Genomic DNA, 20,912 nt, shown 5'->3' with positions numbered 1-20,912 from the left:
CTTAACTTAAATGGAGATACATTTAAATAATTAAAAAAAAAAGAAAAGTTGAGATCTTTGATCACAGACTGAACGTTTTGATTTTGTATCTGATGAGTGAATATTGAAATGTTTCAATATAGCTTTAATATAATTCACCTTTTTTTTTTTTATGTGAAAAATGTAAACGTGAGAGAAAAGAATTGTTGGTGTCAGGCAACATGTGAGAACGTATGAGAAAGCCGTGCATGGATCCTGTGAGATGTTAGAGTGCATAAGGCCTCAAGTCCCTCTTCTCACACTTCCCTTTTTCCTTCCCCTTAATGGCTGTTATATAGCTGGGACCATTCATCATTTAGAGGCCAATGTTTACGTCTCTGTCATATCTGTGCTTTTTATTTTCATATTGTGAAGATTGAATTTGACATGTTTAATGAAGAGTGTTGTTATATTGTGGCCAAATATAACAGTGGCTCTTTTCTTTTCACCCCCCCCATCCGGCCTGCATACAGTCCACCAGATGACCCGACTACCGTCTCTCCATGCATTCCTTTACACACTGTGGTTAGTAGGTTTCGTACAGGCTGCTCATTTTGGTTAGCTACAATTTAGCAGCCATTTTTTGATGTTTCTCAATTAATCATAACTGATATGGATCTGTTCTCTAGACATGTCAAATCAGAGTTTGTTTATATATATACAGTACCAGTCAAAAGTTTGGACACACCTTCTCATTCATTGTTTTTTCTTTATTTTTTTCTACATGGTAGATTAATATTGAAGACATCCAAACTATAAAGGAACACATATGGAATTATGTGGTAAACAAACAAATGCTCAACAAACCAGAATGTTTTATATTTTAGATTCTTCAAAGTAGTTGAATGAGAAGGTGTGTCCAAACGTTTGACTGGTACTGTATATATACACATACATAACTTTACTTACTAAGGCAGTATTTCTTAGATCCTGTCTAGTAATTTAACATGTCATTTTTCCATTATTATTATTACACTAGCCTGAGCCATAATATTAAAAAAACATCCATTACAAATTCTTCTTTTTTTAATATCAAATTGAACTAGTAGAAACTGGCTTCCATAGAGAACAAGTAGGCTACAAGTGCTGGTTCCCTCACCTCCCAGTTACCAGGTTGCTGGGGGATCTTCCCACCACAGCGCTCACGCCCTATTTTGAAATCCTTTCTTCTCGGAGCCCCCTGCATTAAACTCAACAGACTCACTGGACTTCCTATTGCATTATTCAGGGCTATTTCAAAAGGTCATAGTTGCTGTACTTAAACTCAGTGTCAGAGGTCACAGTTTGTACGGTGATGTGGTGGGATTTGTTCTGGGGGTGACAAAGTGGAGGTTATTCTCATATATATATATATCAACATTAATAGTTTCATAGATACAATGGAAGGTATTGAAATATATTGACTATCCAGTTACATGCTCTATGCATTTGTGCCCCAGTTGTATTTATAGACCAATCATAAAACATGCAGCAATAATTGTGTTTTTGAGGAGTATTTAGAGCCCTGGGCACTCCAAGGTGTCCTGTCATATGAAAATAGAGCATGAGGCAGAGGCCTGCTGTATTTTTATAAAACAGGACACCCCGTCTCAGAGGCCTCTGCATAGTTGTCCGTGGTACTTTCGGTGAGCCAATTGGTTAACATTTCTATCATAACGTGAAAAATGAAGGAGACCACACAAGAGTTTAAGGTAATATTTTCTGGAATGCTTTTGCTTTCATTTTTTCCCCCTCCCCAATATTGACCTCTTTTTTTGGTCAATTTTCTTTTATCTCAAATTATTTTTCTTTCTTTCCCAAATCTAATTCAAATTGTATATTTTTTTTCTCTTTTTTTCCGCCCCCCTTTCTTCTCTTTTGATCGTCTTTCAAGCACCCCATTCCTCCATCTTTATTGGCAAAAGCAAACATGCTAGTAAATTAGAAATCCATTTTTTACAAACAAAAATACATGAAGAAAATACATCCACATCCTGCAAATATAAACAGTAACAAATCCAAAACTATTATCCAATAAACATTTACATTTTTTTTTTTTTTTTTTTTACACACCATTGTGATAGTAGCATACAGAAGATAGTAAAAAAAGTGGGAGACTTTTCACTGTTTTCTTGCTTACACAAGCAAGAACCCTGCCTGTATAGGTTTGCCCTATATAGACAAACCTATACACATGGGCAATATCATATATACATGGGCAAATCATATTAAAGTACTGAGTGCCAAAGAGAGAAGCTTCAGCTTTCCGTTGCACACCTGAAACTAATTGAACACCAAAGAACTCAATGGTTGAAATGGGACAATGACGTCACTGGCAGGAGGCTTCTGAGTTATTAGTCCACAGTGAGATATGAAATCCAAACAAGGGCGCTACCGACATTTTAGGTGGGAGGAAATCATGTAATGCGTTTCAAATGGTTTCCTTGTGATGCTAGTTAACGTTAGGGAACAATGCAGACCGCTTATGTTGTAATTTATGTTACTGACTATTCCCACGCAGGCAGAAATCTGCTTGTATATTTACATGCAGATTTCCATATACAGGAAGATCTCTACCTGCACGTTTGTGTTAAGTAGTCAGACTGCTACAGGTAACTAATAAGTTACTGTTCTTTGTTTTGGTGCTTCATTCTGACTGGTTCTGTGACTGGATATGATTTGTTGAGTTATGATAAGCACAAGTCCAAGAACACTTTATTAAGCTGGATGTAAACAGTTGTTGGTTTCAGGGAAGCACCAAAAGTAAAAACTTTCTAAAAATGTAAAAAAAAAATCTTGCATTGAGCACATTTTAATATAAACTTTAATGAATTGAATTCCTCCCACCCAAAGGATTCTAAAATACAGTATTTGCAAAGAAGGCAAAATAAAAATAAAAATTCATGAAAGGTGGACAGGTCGGTTTAGAGCACGGGCTGACAATGTTCAGCTGCAGGCAAAGCTGCACTGATGTAAAAATTATATTATGAGTGTTTTCCACAGCTCTGACTGTTCCTTTAAAAATAAATTTCCTACTAAGATGACAAATTGGCAAATGGAAAATTCTTGCAAATAAGCAGAGACGCTAAGCACTCTTGCTTGACCTTTTCTACCTGACTGAACCTTGTCATTTGTTTAAAATGACAGAAAAAAGAAACTCAAAGAAAAAGGAAACAAAAACAGTAATTTATCTTTCAAGCATTTACAAAATTTACAAAAGTAAATCACTTATCTTGTAAAAATTCAGCCATCTGCTGATTGTGTAAGGCAAAGAAATTATATATATATATATTGACGCCTAATATATATATATATATATATGTATATATATATATATATATTAAAATCAACTGTTCAGTTTTACATTCAAACACCTGTCTAGGGATCTCACATTTTTGAAATGGGTGATCTGATCCTTGTCCTGCCCGGCCCTTTGTAAGACCAGGAGACAGAAGAAAACAAGTGAAAAATGTTACACACTCTTAGGAAATGTAGAACCCCCGAGTGGGAGTTTAGATTTACACAGAGTGGCACCGGACATTTGGTGAGCATAAAAACGCAAGAGGGGAAAATTTGCAGATTTACTACAAGACTGTATCTGACGTGCATGAACACGGCAATTTGTAAACATAGTTTGGATTTTTCTATTGCACTGGAATCTTTCTGTACCTGCACTGGCTCTGAAATGGTTAAAGTATCATCAGCTTTAGGTGCTGAGCAGTTTGCTTAGAATACAACATGCGCTGACTAGTATGTATTCATGCCACCACAGTGAGTCGCTGTCAAACACATTTGGATTGTTTAACATTTTGGGCTTACCCATACCTAAACAAGCAGAGCAAAGTGAAATGGAAAAACCATACCATACTGTGCCAATATAGGTACGGCACAGTGCATTTATGCAGTGGAAAAATAAATAAATATCTCTCTGGTAGCAACAGAGAACGTTCTATTGGTGAAGGAATGGCTGTCCCTGAACGGAGGACAAGATTTTTCAAAAAACTGGTGAGAAAAGAGCTTAAATACAGTATGTATAAAAATACCTATTCACAGTAGACACAAATGTTGTGCATTACTGATATTAATCATCTGGTATGCACACTGAAACTTACATATGTTTTTCTATCTATAAGAACAACTTAACATTTATCTTTCTCAGCAGAAGTGAGATGTTTTAAATAATTGTTCAGTTCGAGGGATACAAAAACTGTCTGCCCTCTAAACTTCTTTTGATGTACAGTAAAGTAAAGACGCGTTTTACTTTAATTAGAGTCTAAAATTATTTTGTTTGAAAATACTGGAAAGGAAAACAAAAAGTCCACTGTATTGATTTTATCTGCACGTGGGGTAAAGAAACGACTGGTTCTGCTGGAGAGCAGGCCGAGACGAATCACAACGCCCTCATCGTCTCCAAGATCGGCTCTCATACTCGTCGTCTTCGTCGTCGTCTTCCTCCTCCTCCTCTTCTTCATCACCAGGCAAATAAGAGCTAGCTTCCTTCTGTACGAATGAAACAAAATCTATTGTTTAGCTGCGAACACTTCAACTGATGAGAAGATTGCCCGATGTTTCTGTACATCGCGTGTCACATATTGAGGGGATTTTAAAATCGAATAGTAGCAATACTCATTTAGATCATATTGACAAATGTTACTTCGCATGTGAGAAGGTTTGCAAATTTCAGCTAGAACCCATTTCTAAGTGGAAACAAATATGTATTCGCTGGATGGACTTGAAAAACAAGCAACCACCCGACTGAGCTGCAGCTTTGAATTGTGCAACAAGACGGAGAGAAGAGAGAGAAGCGGGATTCAAGCGAAACATTCATGACTTTTTGAGTTTTCTCACATGAACCACATTTTCTTTACTTGTTTTGCTAGACTGTTTAAAAGGTAAGCTTCTGTTTCCTTCTCTCTGAGGTCTGAGATACTGGCAGAGTGTTTAGGTTCAACAGAGAAGTCAGTTATCAATGGCTTCTCTGTTGAATCCTTTTGGTGTCTGTAACACAAAAAGTCAGCCCATAGTTCACAAAACTTACTTGCACATAAGAAAAAAATGCGACCTCAAAACAAAAAAGCGACCAAAATCATGAAAATACAGTATGAGGATTTCACCTGACAGTAATGCAGTTTTACTCAAAGGGCTAAGAAGCTCTTAGTACTGAGAGGCTTGCCCTGATTTTCCATTGGGAGACGCAGTGAAAAATTTAGAAGCACTGGAAAGAAATGTACAAGTAAAATCTGTGAATATAACTAAAACTTTCAAAACTTTTCCCACTTAGAATCTCAAGATGTATTGTAAATGGACTCCCTTTTAATGCTTTCTGGTCGGCTGTAGGTTTCTAAAGAGAACACGTGAAGCCATAGGTCTGTGTGTATGATGCGTCGTACCGTATTGTCCTCGTCTTTAGCCTCTTCCTCCTCCGGCTCTGTTGTAACAGAAGGCGTCTTAGGCTTGTACCAGGCAATCTGCAGCACACGACCTTTGAACTTAGCTCCCTGGTTAGCTGCCTAGAAAACAAAACAGTTGCAAGTTATACTTAAAAGTTTTCGCTGCTTTTGTAGCAAGTATTTTACTGTTTCAAATCATTTCAGGTGACAAGGAAAGGAAGAAAGAACGGGGAGAAGATGGACTGGTCTGGTCTGCAGTGACGTGACTTACATTCTCTGCTTCGCTTCTCGTCTTGAACGTCATGACAACACTGTTTGCGTCCTGGTCACGGACATCTTCGACCTCACCAAATTTCTAACATCAAAAGAAGATCAGTATTAATTTTAGTGTAATTCTTCAATAATCAATTCAGTTCTCTGTGTAACAGTTATAAGTGTTACTCCTGAAGCTGTTACTAAATAACAAAACAAAACAAAAAAAATGTAACACAGTCCTCACCACAAAGTGTGGCATTAGCTCTTCCTTCTCCTCCTGAGTGACCCCCAGTATAGACAGGGCCCTGGGTCTGTGGTCAACCGACATACGGTTCACGGTCCCGCCTCGACCCATCATCTCCCGGCTTCGTCCCCTGCCGCGGCCCAGGTGCACCGAACCGGGCTCCATCGGCATCTTCCCTCGGCCCCGGCCTCGACCCGCTGGGGGCCGGATCAGACCCAACCGAGTCGCCTAGAGGAGGACAGGTCGGGAGGTTTAATGTTATGAAACAACTGATTGGCTGCAGCCTTTTTCAACAGACAAGAGTGGAATGGCGCCACCTGGCTGTGATAAAAGAATCATTAGGAACAGATGTGGAAAACTTGAGTAGATGTGTTGTGCTTCTGTGAAATGTGGAAAAACTAAACATACCAGGAAACTACATTTTCTGTATTTATCACGTGTCTAGCATAATGAAAATAATAAATTCTTAATTCATACAATTAACAGCTTCATGCAAAATAAAAATACATTCGGTATCCGCAAAATATTACGTCATTTTCTTATCCTTAGCGCTTAAGCATTTTCTTTGTATTGACTCTGGCCTCCTTCTCCATCACTCTCTGCCCTTTACAATTAGTTGTCACTCCTGCATGTTTAAAGTGACATATCCTTGCTTCCCTACCATTCCACAACCACTCTCTCATCCATTTGTCCCGTGCTCCCTTCTCACTCTCTAATTGTCCCCCCGCAATATTCCTACAAGGACCAGCAGCTCAAACTTTAATGAAGCTGGCTCCATCAGAGTAAGACCTGTGTCTGATTTGGCTTCGTTAGCGGCTGTTCCTCTGGGCTTGCTTAAGTGGCTGCAGCTTAATGTGCAGAATGAAGGTTGGGTTTGGATGGGGGGGGGGGGGATATGCATTTTTAATATCTAGCTAATTTAAGACCCAGAGGGGTAGAAGAAAAAGAAAAAAGAAAAAAGAAAAACATGCTAGGCAGGGTGTTGCTAACAAAAGCTATGTTCTCGTTAGGCTGATGTTGTGACCCAGCCGACCTCGTCTGTGTTTGTGTGCGCGAGCTGTGGGCCAAGTCTGAGCTGACTCACAGCTTTGGATGCAGCTTAGAGACATTTTTTTTTTCTTTTCATGGTTCCAACAAAAAACCAAGAACTACTTAAATTCTATGATGAACAGCCTTAAGCAAACAAATTCACAGATTCAAGTTCTTTTTGGGTGTGTGACAATTATCAACTCAATTACTTCAGAATCAATAATATCATACTTTAGCTAATATCAATACGCTTCAAAGTTTGTGTTAAACTGTCCTACACAACAAGACATCTGGTGATCACATATTGTCTCGCATTCTTACTTCTTATTATTCTGTGCCATTTGTTTTTATTTCTAACATACCAATCACATATTGATAGCAGGGTAATTTAGATATCCCTTAAAGCATGATTTGCAAAAGACGCTTTTGATTTGCAAATCTCCAAAATAATTCATTCAAACATTATATGACCTATGACTTTTTAATTGTTAAGTAATTATATTTTTAAACAATCTTATAGACATTGATTGTATCTCAGAAATTGTATACAATACTACCTCAATTAATCTTAAAATACTAAGTGGCACGCACTGACTTACTACAGATAAGCTCATTATAATATCAATACAGTTTATGAGTTATAAAATGCATTATATCTATGGGACACACACTTATACAGAATAACAACTGCATTCAAATCTCAGAATTCTTAGTACTGCACACAGGTCACTAGTGAATAAGGTCATTATAATGACCTGTACAGTTTATAAACTGTAATATCTAAGAGTCCAAATCAGATGATCTTAAAAGCTCCCATTCACTCCCAGTGAATCTAAAATTCAACCTTACCATAAGTGTCAGAGTTTTCATATCATCTTAAAGTCATCTATTAACATTCCAATTAGCATCAGTGCCTACAGCAGTAGCACAAATTTTCTTCAGATAAAGAATTCTATAGTTCACAAATTCTTTCTGGCGTGAAACTCCACACTGATAGTGCGAATACAAAAACCGCATCAAAATTCTTCTTTTCTACTTATATCTTACTTAAATCAGGCAGTGTTGTGCGGTAGATGTGACAAGTATCTTTTTTGCTGACTTCCTCTTGTTTCTTAGAATCACATGGCCTCAAATTCTGCACAAACAAAATGCTGCTGATGCAAGATGCAGTCTGTCTTTGTGGTGTGTCCTTATAGACCTGTTTGTTGCAGTTCAAGCTATCTTCTCAGATTGTTTGCCTGTGGTTATGTACTGTGTGTGTGTGTGTTGTGTGTGCATGTGTGTGTGTGTGTGTGTGTGTGTGTGTGTGTGTGTGTGTGTGTGTGTGTGTGTGTGCGCGCGCATTACCTCCACCTGTAACTGTCCCAGTTTTCTCTTGAGGTCTGTTGTGTCCTCTCCAGAGATCTTCTTCTTGTGAAAGTCCAGCTCAACATCCAGCAATTCCTTCTGGGCCTGGTCATGTATCATGTAAATAAAAAACAACAACACTTGATTCACAAAAAAAAAAAAAAAAAAAAAAAAAAAAATACATAAACGCAATGAAAAACTAATAAGGATTTTCAAAATAGCTCTACAGTGGCAGGACAGAACTTCAGTCCATTCTCTGTGTAAATGAGATGAGACATTCCCGTCAAGCTCCCGGCCAAAATAGCCCGAACTTACGTCAGTCTTTGTCTTGGACTGGCCGTGGTTTGGTTTGGCACTGGATACCTGGGAGGCAGGGTTCATTTCATTCTGCAGCTGTGCGATCTTCTCTGTCAGCTCCTTTAGCGTCTTCATGATGTTGGCTCGCTCCTCAGGCTTCATCCCTCGGTTCTTCTCCAGGCGGTTGATTAAGGCCTGGAGATAGAAGGACAAGCAGTGAGGGAAGAAGGTGTTAAAGACAGCATAAGAGATATAGTGAAGGGATAATATAGTAAAAAAAATAGACAAAAGCAAGGCATGGACAGAGCATGGGAAAAAAAGATGAGGAGGACAGCAAGAGCTGAGGAGGGATGTTAAGGCCGGTCTTACCTTCTGGCACTCAATCTGTGTCTTTAACATCTCTTGCTTCTTCTTTCTCATGTCCTGCTGGAGTTTTAATGCCTCCTGAATGAAGAAAAAAAACCAAAACAATAAACAAAATACCTTTACAGAGGTTGAAAATATGCTATTTGCTGTTGGTAAAATTTCATTTCTCAATGGAAGCCTGCTTCCCAATAGTGGCCTCTTAGGGGACAAGAAAAGGTAAATCCCAGCTCTGCTATTCTCATCCCAGTCAAAATAAGTATTAAAAAAATGAAGCTGCATGCCTGTTTTTTCTTGAGGACTTCCTGTGCTTCTAGTGCTTTTCCCGTTTTCCCAAAGCTCTTTGAGGATGACTTGAGGGCTGTGGAAGTGTAAGGGCTCTTCTGGGTGTTTGTCAGTGCAGGCGCCACCTAAGAGAGAGAGAGAGAGAGAGGGAGAGAGAGAGATTGAGCAACACATTTAGGTCTCCAGAATGAGCTTGTGTACAGCTGCAACAGACACGAGAAAGACACCAAAATACAATTTATTCTCCTGCATTGCTCCTAATGTTATATCCTGTTAAGCTGTGTGAGGCTGTCTGGGCAGTGTCACTGGGCCCAATCTCAATGTCTCCGTGGCCACACAAGTTTCATGGTGGTAAACTGGCGGTAACAGTGTTCTCCCGTTTGTAATGTCACACACATCGCAAGGCTGTGTGTGTTGACCCTGATATTGTTGTGTTATGAATATCCCACATTAGCACGTTTGGAGAGCCTCTAGACTGCCCACACCGACTCGTAGTACTGATACTGATATTATACCGAGCATGACAATACGCTAAACTATAATAGTTGACATTATACCCGTCTAAACAACGGCATGTTAGCATTGTCATTGTGAGCATATAAGCATGCTTTGGTCAACTTAATTAACTTTCCACAGAGACACTACTTCCCTGGAATTATCTGTATTCTGCTGAAGATAACAAGTGTGGATTTCAAAGCTTGCTGAAGCAAATCATTTATTTGAAATTGCCATTTCATCGAGGTCTGGCATAACCTGCGTAAAGACTAAAACGTACAGGGGCGGCGTCTGTGTTTGGGTTCAGGCTGTCCGGCTTGGTTGTAGCTGTGATCCCAGGCGTCGCTGGCATGCGATGCTTTGGTACAGTCTTGTTAAACACGTAGGCGGCTGGACTGTGCTGCTTTATCCCCTGCTGATAAAAAAAAAAGTAAATCTGATGAAGGGGTTGCAGAAGTGTGGCGAGACTAAGAGATCAGCGTTAAAAGATAAAGGACTTGTGTATGCGTCAGCGCTTAATACTAACCTTATGCATGTTGCCATGCTGCAGCGCCTGGCTGGGTGCTGATCCGGCCAACTGGCTGCCTGAACTCTGCTCCTGCTGCTGAAGCCCCGTGGCGTTGGTGCCGGGTTCGCGGTGCCAGTACACACGGATGAAGCGGTTGTTGAGGACCGCCTCAATGCTCGATATGGCCCGCCTGGCTTCTTCATTCTTTGTGTACTGGATCAACGCCGCCTCTGGGTCACCGCCGAACACCACCTGGATTTAGAGCAGAGCGTGCAGATTAGGGAATCTGTATATGAAGAAACAAATTATTCTGCAGAGATTACCTTCTCTAGGAACTCCAAGACTGTGTTTTGGCAAGAATCTACTGATACGATACGCGTCATGATAAAGGGGTAACGATTCAATATATTGTGATACTGTAAGCAATGCAATATATTGCAATGTCTTTAATCTAATTTTAGGAAAACTGTGTTAGTTTAAAGAACACAACACCATATGCATAAAATCTGAGTATAAAACGTTTTACTTTTCTTATGCAATCAGAACAGTGGGATTCATCTGTAACATCCAACTTTAGTGCACTTTTTTTGTCCAATATGAGTCGCTATCTGCCATGAATCTTTACATGTAAACAACAAATAAAAAAATCAATAGTGTTTTTGAGAATTTGTACAGTATCATAGAATATCATAAAAACAGATGCAATTTACAAAAGTATTTTAAATAGTCATATTCCATGTCGTGTTGAGTCTAAAGGTGTTTGTGAGCCTCATATAGTCCTTTTACATTTTGTCACGCAACGTGTGTGAATCCTGCACTTTATGTCCGTCATGCATCTTAAAAAAATACTAAATGAAAATTATTTTTACTAGACTTTTTTGTAAACTAGGGTCAACTACTTCTCCTACCACTAATCTTGCAGGTTTGCTTAGTGCAAAACCACAGAGTAGCTGTCGTTAGGCCTATTTCGCAGTTAATGAAGCTGTTTCAATTATCTGACTACGACCAATAAAAAAAAATCTTGTTTCCTGTTTACTTGATAGATCAGATTTTTTGAGTGGAGCTGCATTTTGCAATTGCCAGATTACGAGCAGCCCCTCTTCTTTCACTCAGTGCACAGCCATTGTTTTGCATTAACAAGTGACCATGTTAACTGGTGTCTCCCTGCCGAATAAAATTGTTTATTAGGTAGTTTTTGTTGGTTGCATAATTGGATGTTGTGCTGATGTTACGGCACTTGCTATCTGTGATATGTATCTGGTTTATGTGGCCACCGTGCCAGGCCGTGTCATGCCGTTAGTGCTGCTCTTGTTGGTGCTTGTAACATCACCTATGAAGATAATGTATAAGAACTGTATGATGTAACTGTAGTGCATTCAAGTGAAGTAGTAATGGTTTATTATGGTCAACTGACACCTGATTTTCTCCGTGACCACCACCACCACTGTGACTTCTGCCTACAACACTGGTGCAAAGCAGCAAATGATGCATTTTACCTGGATATTGACGATGGTTCCAAACTTGCTGAAGTGCTCGTTGAGCTTGGTGATGTTGTTGAGCTCACGTGGGATCTTGCGCACCTCCAACTTGGTGTTCACATAATGATACCTCTTGGGGAAAGTGTTCTTATGTTGGTTGTTAAAGCTTGGCCTGAAATGAGAAGAAGAGCGTGATGCTGACATCTGGAGTTTTCCCATAGTATTTGTTTTAAAGACAAATTTGTAATAAAAGAAGACAAGCTTGTCAACATTTTGAGCGAGATCACTAATAATGATGATGATGATGATGGCAGTGAAATGCAACCCAGATTAAAAAAGGCAGGAGGTTTGAGTTTCTGCCTTCATGTTGAAGTTCCTAACCGTATACTTATGTGTCAACCTGGTTCACACTTAAAATAAATTACAAGAAGACCCTTTGCAAATGAAGCAACATAGTCACGGTGATGAGGTTTGTGTGAACCTTCTTCCCACGACTGACACAAAAGATGGGCTCTTGAATTATGAGTCACCTTGGCTTGAAACTAGGCTCCCATTACTTTTTCAAGGAAAAGAGGGAGGTACACAGTGTTATTTCTGTGGGTGATCCAAGTTTAAGGATGTTTTCCCTTTCAAATTGTAACATCTTCTTTTGGAGTGAAATTGTTAAAATGGTTTCTTTAAAAATCCCTACTTCTCCATCCAGGGTTTTTTAACTGCCGGTGCCTCGGCTGTACTGGGTCCCATGGTTCTCTTCCTGCTGTCCTGCTCCGTGTTGAAACGGGCCACGTTACTTCCAGGAGTGCTGGCTGCAGTGGCAGGCTCTGTCTGTATCACTATGTTGGCAGCTGGAGGATAAACACACAGAAAAGAACAAAGCAAAACCAAAGTAAACACTAGGGAGCTTTTGCAATTTGCTACAGAACTTTTGTTTGGACAAGCATTAATACTTTCCTAAATAAATATCAGCCCAACAGTGCCCATTACCCAGGATTAGGTTGGGGAAGAGTGTGAGTACTAAGAAGGCCAATACTTGCTACCTCTGGATCCTTGTCCTTCATTGGAGGTGAGGCCGATAAGGTTGGAGCGCTGGGTCTGCACCCGGGGAATGAACTGACGGTACGGGTTACGACCGGCTGCAGTCAGGCCTGGCGATTCTGGGTTATAGCCCTCTGGATCATAGTTATCTAGTGTGTAAAAATGAACACAGGCATAGAACACAAACACAGGCTTAGAGGGAATATAATAAAAAAAAATTAACAGCCATAAAAATGTGAAGAAACTAACTTAAAATACAAAAAAAAAAAAAAAAAAAAAAAAAAGGAAGATAGACTGAAATTACACAATGAAAACAAGCAGTACTGCATTAATAAACAAGTACTGCCTGGCATTCAGTGACTTAGCTAGCACAAACCAATGTTGTTAAGAATGTGATGATTTTAAATGTGTGCAATGAAGTTACAGCAACTGAGACAGTCTATGGCAAATACAGCTCTGAGTACTATTTAAATTAAAATTGTTATATTGAGAGAACTATTTACAAATGCTCACATGGTGAAAAAATGAAAGTACAATTATACCAATAGAAAAAACATATATCATAAGATGATAATCAAGATGAAATACCATAAGATGATACACTGTTTGATGAGACACGGTTTACTGTAAAACTAAATTTAACTTTCATGACAGTAATGAGTTGATTTAAGGTCAAAAACATGAGTTGGTAATTAACTAAAAATAGAAAACCTCCATTTTGTGTTGAATTTGAATTATTCATGTGCTGAAGTATGGGATAAGCACACCACACAATAGGATGTGGCAGAGTTCATGATAATTGCTCGTAGCTACTTTGCCTTAGGTTAATAAACAGTGCTACCCTCTGGTCAACTTTCATTACTGCAGCCTGAAGAAATTTCAAATCTGAATACGAAAAGGATTCAGTGCTTACATTCAGACTGGACATATTGGGGACGAAGAGACACCGATGAGGACGAGGAGGGGGGAGGTGGAGGAGGACGAGGATGAGTAGGCGGCATCCCCACCCCAGGTGGTCCGATAGGAGGAGAAGCAGTGATTGCCGTTTGGTGGTTGGGGGTATCAATCCCACTGGTTGGTATCATTTGGGGTCCTGTGGGAGACACAAGCCCAAGCTTAGGTCTCAGTATAGCGCAGCTATGAGAGTGAGTCTTTGGTTTATGCTACTAAAACCTTTTTCATGCCACACAGTTTGCTTGAATATGGCAGTGAAGGAAGTAGGAAGTGATAACAACTGTTCAAAAGCAATGCTTCAACTTGAACATGATTTATAGTTTGACAGAAAACAAACCTCACAGTAAGAAAATCATTTCTAGAATCAGTATCATGAAGACAATGGGCTACAAGTCAGTGAGCCACAATTAGACCCTAACAAAAAGGGTCTAATGTTTTTGATTTTATGTAATGGCCCTATACAAAATAGTAAAAACTGGTGAAGATGAAAAAAACTTCTGAAAAGAGGTAACACCAGATATTAATTAGGGACTTTATAGCAAAGAGGGTGAATATATATGCCCACACAACTTTTTTTATTTTTCTGACAATTTTTTGTAGGTCAATTACCTAAAGTTTTAATAAAAATCCATTTTGGGACTAGGATATAGTGCAAAAAAATTGAAAAACCACCAAGGAGGGTGAATAATGATAGGCACTGTCTCCAGCTGCATTGGTTTGTATAAATCAAAAGTCACCAGTTGCTTTCACAATTGTACTAGCCAGTGGAAATGTTGCTGTTCACATCAAATGGCACCACATACGCAATTTCTAGAAGTTGCATTTTAAGCACCAGTTTGGTGGTATTACTTACCACTCATAGGGAATACACCTGGTGGTGGAGGCTGGCCAAACGGTGGCATCGCAGGCATCCTGAGGGGAGGTGGTGGCTCAGTGATCGGGGGCATGGGCATGCCAGCAGGGGGCATGACGGGTGGGGGAGGGAACGGGATCATGTTCGGTAGATTGACATCATCGACGATGAGAGGGTCGTTTCCGTGGTCGAATGGACAAAGGTCACCACGCACACAAAATCCCTTTTCTGTTTGAGGCGGAGACACAGATGTCAAAACTTTGCTTTTTCATTTATAAAACATGGAGGTATATTACAAGTTCAGGACAGCATGAACAAACGTGCTCTAGGCCCCAAAGTAACCTACTGTAATCGTTTTAAGGGGTTTGGGCAAGTCAAATTCATTCACAAAAATATGACTGAAAGGAAAATGTAAACAAATGAAAAGATCAGTGAGAATAAAATTAAAAAAACAAGATGAAAGCTTGTTCAAAGCATCTAAGACATAGAGTATATGTATTTACCCCACAGTCTCATTAAGGATCTAGGTCCCTAGTGGCAGTGTTTGAGCACTGTGACAGATAGCAGTGTGCTTCAGGGACCGCGGGTAAGTTTAAACCCTTGAGTGTCTCTGGGGTGAGGTGGGTGCGAGCCGGATTGCTTTCCTGCCTTTCACTGGGGAGAAGTGCCTAACAGTGGTCATTAGTGATGAGGCTAAACAAGGCAACCAATAAGCCTCACGGGAACGATAATGGTCGCGGTTACACAGCAAACGTCATTTTCAATAGGCACCGTGATGGGGGGAAGGAATGTGTCAGCAACAGAAAAAAAGAACTGATAGAAAGCAGAAATCAAAAGGTATTGAGGAAATGATGATTCGCTCTGTTCTTACCATCGTAATCCCTGCAGCGCTGTTTGAGCGAAACGCTCTTGTTGCTGAATGGCTTGCTGACACCATCCTGCCTCTGGTTGCCGTAGTAGCCAGACCAGCTGTCTGTAGTGCTGTCGGGCAGGTGAGCCGGTGTTACTACGGGAACACCTCCCGCTCCTGAGGCTCCGGCGGACGACGAGGAAGAAAACGGGTGCGGAGGCGTGGGCAGGGGCAGGAGAGGCGACGGGTGCTGCTGCTGCTGCTGCTGCTGCTGCTGCTGCTGGGAGCCAGATGTGTTGGAGGAGTTGTAGCAGTCTGTATCCTTCCTTTCCAACTCAAACTTTGACTTGAATTCTGTTAAAGACAAGCACAACACACAAATAAGTCAAACAGTCGAGCCGTGGACCAAAGCAGAAGTTCAAACCCTAAACAATTTTAAGCTTTTGAAGAAAGACTAGTGTAGATTACCGTAACCTTGAAGGTGATATGGCCAATTCCAGGCCGTGTCGTTGAAACCCCAATGGTGTAATTTTAAAGCAGTCCACATTGTTCCTTATTGATAAAAAAGGGCAGAAAACTGCCAGCAACACTGACCAACAATCTAACAGAATATACTACAAACGGCTACATCCAGAACTCTACTCAAAAAACAAGACGTAAGCGCCTCTGTTCGTTCCACACTGAGGATGTCTTTAGCAGCCCTTCTTCATCACTACTGAACGGTTCAACTGTGCCTACAGGAGCATCAGGACCTCCTCCTGGGTCTGAACCCCTCCCTGTGCTGTTGTTATTGGTTGTGGGGGGGGGACGGGGGACTTTCTCACCTCTGCCTCCTCTGTGCTCCCTGTCCCTGCTCTTTCCCCGGCTGCCACTCCTGCTCCGGCTGAGGCTCCGGCTGTAGCTCCGCCCTCGGGGGCTGCCCCTGCGACGCTCGTGACGCTCCCGCTCGCGGTGGGATTCGCTTCCGCTTTTCCCGTGTCGATCGAAGTCACGGCGCTTGCGCTCATCTCGCCGCCTGTCATCGCGGCCCCTGTATGGTTGAGGAGTTAGAGGGAATATACTTTAATAATTATCTGTATGTCTGCTTTGAATACAAAAGTCCAACAGACATATTTAAGAGGATTGTGGCTGGATTAAATCTTAAACCAGCAACAGCAAATGTAGGTCTAAATGACTTTAACAAAATACTTAAAATCTGTTTTCATTAGAAAGATGTTTTAATCATATCAAGTGTATTCAATCATATCTTAGAAAGTGAGATGCCTCCATTCTTTCTGATCTGCTCAAAAGCACTGTGATAATTTGCTGTTCCCGCAGCTTTCTGTTAATGAAACCTCAGCAAATTTCTCAATGTATTTTATATATTACAACAATTACAGCATTTCTTGGAACACAATCCTGTTCTTTCCCTAAAGGGCTGTTAAGAGTTCAAAATCTACAGGGTGTGTTGAGATTCATTAACTTAACACAGTGGAAGCAAAGGAAAAATGTAATTGATCAGAATGAATAAATATCATACAGACAGAGCAAGTGGTGATTACGGCATGATTATGTTGTTCAGCCGTTTTAATTCTGCAGAATATAAATCACGGACCAAAGCTCGTTAAACACTTCAACTGTTGTTCTGAATGTTGGCATGACGGGTATTGTTTTGTCCTATCCGTTATTGACAAGGTGTGTTGTAGTCAAGGGACAGGCTGCTGGAAGCCAGGGCCTTCATCAAGCTAAAAGCAGGACTCACGGGATTTCAAAGTAACAATGCAAGTATATCCACAGGGTAGTTCTGTACACAACAACTATGCTAAACGATGTTGTATTTCTTACAGCAGTAAGAAATGAAGGACCTGTTTATCAGAAATTTTAGCCTAACTGAGACTGGAATTAAGGTGCTAGGTGTCTCATGTCAGAATAATATATGCATATGGACCGCTTCGACAATAAGCAGTTTTGAAAGGCTCAGCCCTACCTGGCATCGTTGAAGTCCGGGCGATTTCTCAGAGGACTTCTTCTCCGCCTGTTTTCTCTCTCTTCCTCTGGAGTTTCAGCCTATAGGGGGAAAAAACAGAAACTTCAATTAAACTCTTCTCTATTTTGTGTTTTGAAAACAGAAGATTTATATACAGTGGATCAATGAGTTTGATGAATATCTCATTGTACATTATAGGACCAAGTCTTATATAAAGAATCACAATTTGCTGTGATATGCTCTACCGACTTATCTAGAAAAGTACTTAAAAGACACTTTGATGTGTGGCAAGCTATATTTCACAGGCAAGCTATTCATTTTCAAAAGGCCTATTGTAGACAAAACACTACTCACTAAGGGCATCTGTCCATATAGCGCTTTTTTCCCTCTGCGCCAGCATCTCTTTTTCAATTGTTCCCAATGGCTAAAGAGCGTATGCAACCGCATGAAGCTGCCTAGAGAAAAAGCGTTGCACCGAGCGTATTCCTTCTGAGCGCCCTGCCTTTTTTAGTGTGGCCGCTCTGAGCGTTTTTAGTTGAAAATATCTGAACTTTTCAGAAGTGATGTCACTGCAAAAAATGGAAGTTTGATTTTACCAAGTTTGCCTATCCTGAGCTTTATATGTCAGACAGATGCCGTCATAGCAAAGACTAAAAAGCCCATTTATGAAAGCAGTTCGAGCGGCTGGAAACTGAATGTTGCTCATGAGTGTTGTGCTTAGAGGGGTGACATGTTGTCAAATTATTGTTGTCAAAGAAACATAACAAAAAACTGCTCAGCGCGCTTTACCAATAAAACGCTGGGATGAAGATGCTTTGCCCTTACTCTTCTTACCTCCACACCATCGGCTTTGACTGCAGGTGGTTTGACTTCTTCTTTCGGTACTTCCTTGGCTGCAGGATTTCCCAGGTAGTTTTTGGTCGTCAGACTTTCAAAAAGTTTATCGACAAATCCTGTTGTCTCTGCAAAGACAACATGAATCATGTGAATATATTTAATATTTTACTGAATTGTGTGCAGTTTTGCCAATTTTCTCTGAATGAGCAATTTATTAAATTAATTATGGTCCTGTTAAATTTAGGGCCCTGGGATTAAGCATTCTTGCTCACTGCAATGGCTGTGACACCCTGAAGAGAATGGTATTGTAATTAATTTGATCAATTACCCTTGTGGTGGTTACCTAAGTGCTGCTGTGAAAAGGGCCTATTGGCACTCAGGCGTAAAATGTACTGACTGAAGCGCCCTACAATGAAGGATTCTTTCTTCCTGGCTGCACTTAAGATATCCAAAGTCTAACAAACACCAAATCACAACACAGAAACAGCACATTAAGCGGGAAAAGCTGCTTTATAAAAAAGTTACAAAGGCCACAAAGATTAAAATGCAATCCACAAAATTGTTTTTACGTTCATTAAAAGAGGTAGTTTGAACCATTTGTTTGAGTGCAATCTTCCACAGAAAGAGGTTGCTATAATTAAGTTCGGACAGGCTCAAGTGTTAGTAACTTAATATGTGGGCTTGCCCTTTGCTTTTGTTCAGAAATGGTTAAGGTGTCAGGGAATTTTAATTTCAAAACAAAAATTAAGAGTTGCAAAACCAAAGTTCTCTACTTTTAAATGATGCAACACATACTCTGCTGGACATATGTTTGGGATCCACCAGTAGCAGATGGTGATCATGTACAGCTCATTGCATCTCTAAGTGTATAACTTAAAGTAACTTAAATAAACTACATCCATCTTGTTAGCTCAATGATAGAATTATCTGCCAGAGGAAAACCTTCTGCACAACTTTCTTGACCAGCATGAGCTGAGGATCAACATGAAAACCGCATGTTGCATTCAGCCACATTGGCAGAGAAGCTTTGTGTGACATGGCATTCATACCTTTTTGTAGGAAGACATCAAGCTGATCAGCACACAGTGCTTTCAGATCTTTCTCCAGTTTGTCCTTCTTCACAAGAGCCACCACATAGTTGGCTAATGCAGAGGGGTCAGCATCACATCTGTAGGATCAAATAAATACACATTCTCAAATTCAGCTATCCCGTATTTTACTCCAACAATACAATGGAAAAAAGAAAAAAAAAAACCAAAAAAAAAAACAATGAAGCTTCCAAACACAGGAGACGAAACTGAGAGAAAACCGAGTTCAAATTCATAATTAAAGTAACTGCAATAGCCTGCGTGTCAGCCCAACCATGCATGCAGCCATGTTCAAAACAAACCTAAATATAGTCAGTACCAAGTGAAACCCTAACCATACCTGCATGGTAGAACATTGCCACAAAAACATCCCAAAATAGCAGCCAAACCTTAAATCCACATGGCCCGGCATACATTCTATTTCACATAATCTTTGCATATCAACTGCTAAAAAGACAACATCACAAGCACCCACAGCTACAGGAAAAACCCTCTTGACAACTCCAAGCTAATATATAACCAGCAACAGAACTTAATGACTAACTATATACCCTCAACACTACCTTCACTTCCATTTGACCTTAGAGAACCAATAGGGTCAGAGATGAATAAGCTGTCAGTGAGAATTATTTCTGATAAAAGTTGATCAAATGCAGCAGCTGTGAGAGCATGCTTTTAATATGTGAGACAGCTGTTACTGCGTCACCTAAACACTGTCTGTGTGCACAACACCACCAACATCATCATCATCTCTAATCACTTTGTTTAACACATACATTCACCAATCCATCAGTGCCCTCTTCACTACAACGTAATGCAATGATTTACATTTGAAAGAGAGAGGCACCAAGAGAGGGAGAAAGAGAAGAAGTGTGTGTGTGTGTGTGTGTGTGTGTAACTATGGTGACTCAAAGAGCTATGTTTGTATTTATAAAAAACATGCATAACTCAATAACAACACACTAGACATATGATAATGCTATCATCAGCATGCAAAAGTCTGTTGCAGCTCGATAGCTTCCCCACAGAGCTGGGATAAAGTCACGTTAACGTGGGCCATCTGCGTGCCTAACTTACCCTGAGATAATGTCTGCACAATTTAAATGTATTTATCTTTACATATCAAGAAGTCTCACAGTCTCTATTTTCTATTTAAAGCCAGCTAGCGGCAATGCTGGTTTGCTAACTCGTGCAAGAAGTCGCCATCAGATTCTAGCAAGTCCCCCATTGATGCCCGGCTGGCTAACCCTCTGGCTAGCTGGGCTAACGCGGCTACGTACCATGCAAGCTAAACGCCATTTCTATTCAACACTCACATTGGTTCCAGGAGTTTTGCCAGCCAAGACTTCAAGGCTTCCACATTCTCTATGAGCATGGTGATAAAGACTATAATACTGTCTATAAAATGAAAGTGCGTTTCGATAATCCTGCTTTCATCGTCTATAAATTCATGAGCTTGTAAGGCCTGCTGTCTCTCTCCACTGGCAGGTCGGACCGAAGTGCTTTACGGCACGGCAACACAAGCGGAGTTGCCGTAACGCAGGCGTTAAAAAAAGACGTAAAAAATAAATAAAAATCGCGTCGTTATTAAACGACGTTAATTAAATTCAAATCAGCAGTTGTTGTGTTAATATATTTCAC

The 20,912-nt window shown here is 40.2% G+C and overlaps 1 protein-coding gene across 3 annotated transcripts; it reads right to left on the bottom strand.

Moving 5' to 3' along the window:
• Positions 1 to 1,712: 1,712 nt before the first annotated feature.
• On the bottom strand, positions 1,713 to 20,779 carry rbm27 (RNA binding motif protein 27). 3 transcript variants are annotated; one of them, XM_054626091.1, is made up of 21 exons: positions 20,588 to 20,779; positions 19,233 to 19,351; positions 18,181 to 18,308; positions 17,347 to 17,426; positions 16,205 to 16,410; positions 15,402 to 15,734; positions 14,531 to 14,758; positions 13,637 to 13,816; positions 12,726 to 12,872; positions 12,380 to 12,533; positions 11,707 to 11,860; positions 10,229 to 10,462; positions 9,983 to 10,117; positions 9,207 to 9,332; positions 8,929 to 9,003; positions 8,578 to 8,754; positions 8,263 to 8,367; positions 5,887 to 6,114; positions 5,659 to 5,742; positions 5,388 to 5,507; positions 1,713 to 4,497 (listed from the first exon to the last, which is right to left on the bottom strand). In XM_054626091.1, the coding sequence occupies exons 1-21, from the start codon at positions 20,644 to 20,646 to the stop codon at positions 4,399 to 4,401; spliced, it is 3,171 nt and encodes a 1,056-aa protein (XP_054482066.1). In that variant the 5' UTR covers positions 20,647 to 20,779; the 3' UTR covers positions 1,713 to 4,398. The 3 variants fall into 3 exon arrangements, with proteins under 3 accessions (XP_054482066.1, XP_054482068.1, XP_054482067.1); XM_054626093.1 differs by having other exon boundaries at positions 8,626 to 8,754; XM_054626092.1 differs by having other exon boundaries at positions 9,983 to 10,114.
• Positions 20,780 to 20,912: the final 133 nt, after the last annotated feature.

The sequence above is a fragment of the Anoplopoma fimbria genome, chromosome 24 (genome assembly GCF_027596085.1).
Source record: "Anoplopoma fimbria isolate UVic2021 breed Golden Eagle Sablefish chromosome 24, Afim_UVic_2022, whole genome shotgun sequence".
Lineage (NCBI taxonomy): Eukaryota > Metazoa > Chordata > Actinopteri > Perciformes > Anoplopomatidae > Anoplopoma > Anoplopoma fimbria.
Note: the sequence above shows the minus strand (reverse complement) of the source record. Positions and strands in the feature narration are given on the sequence as shown.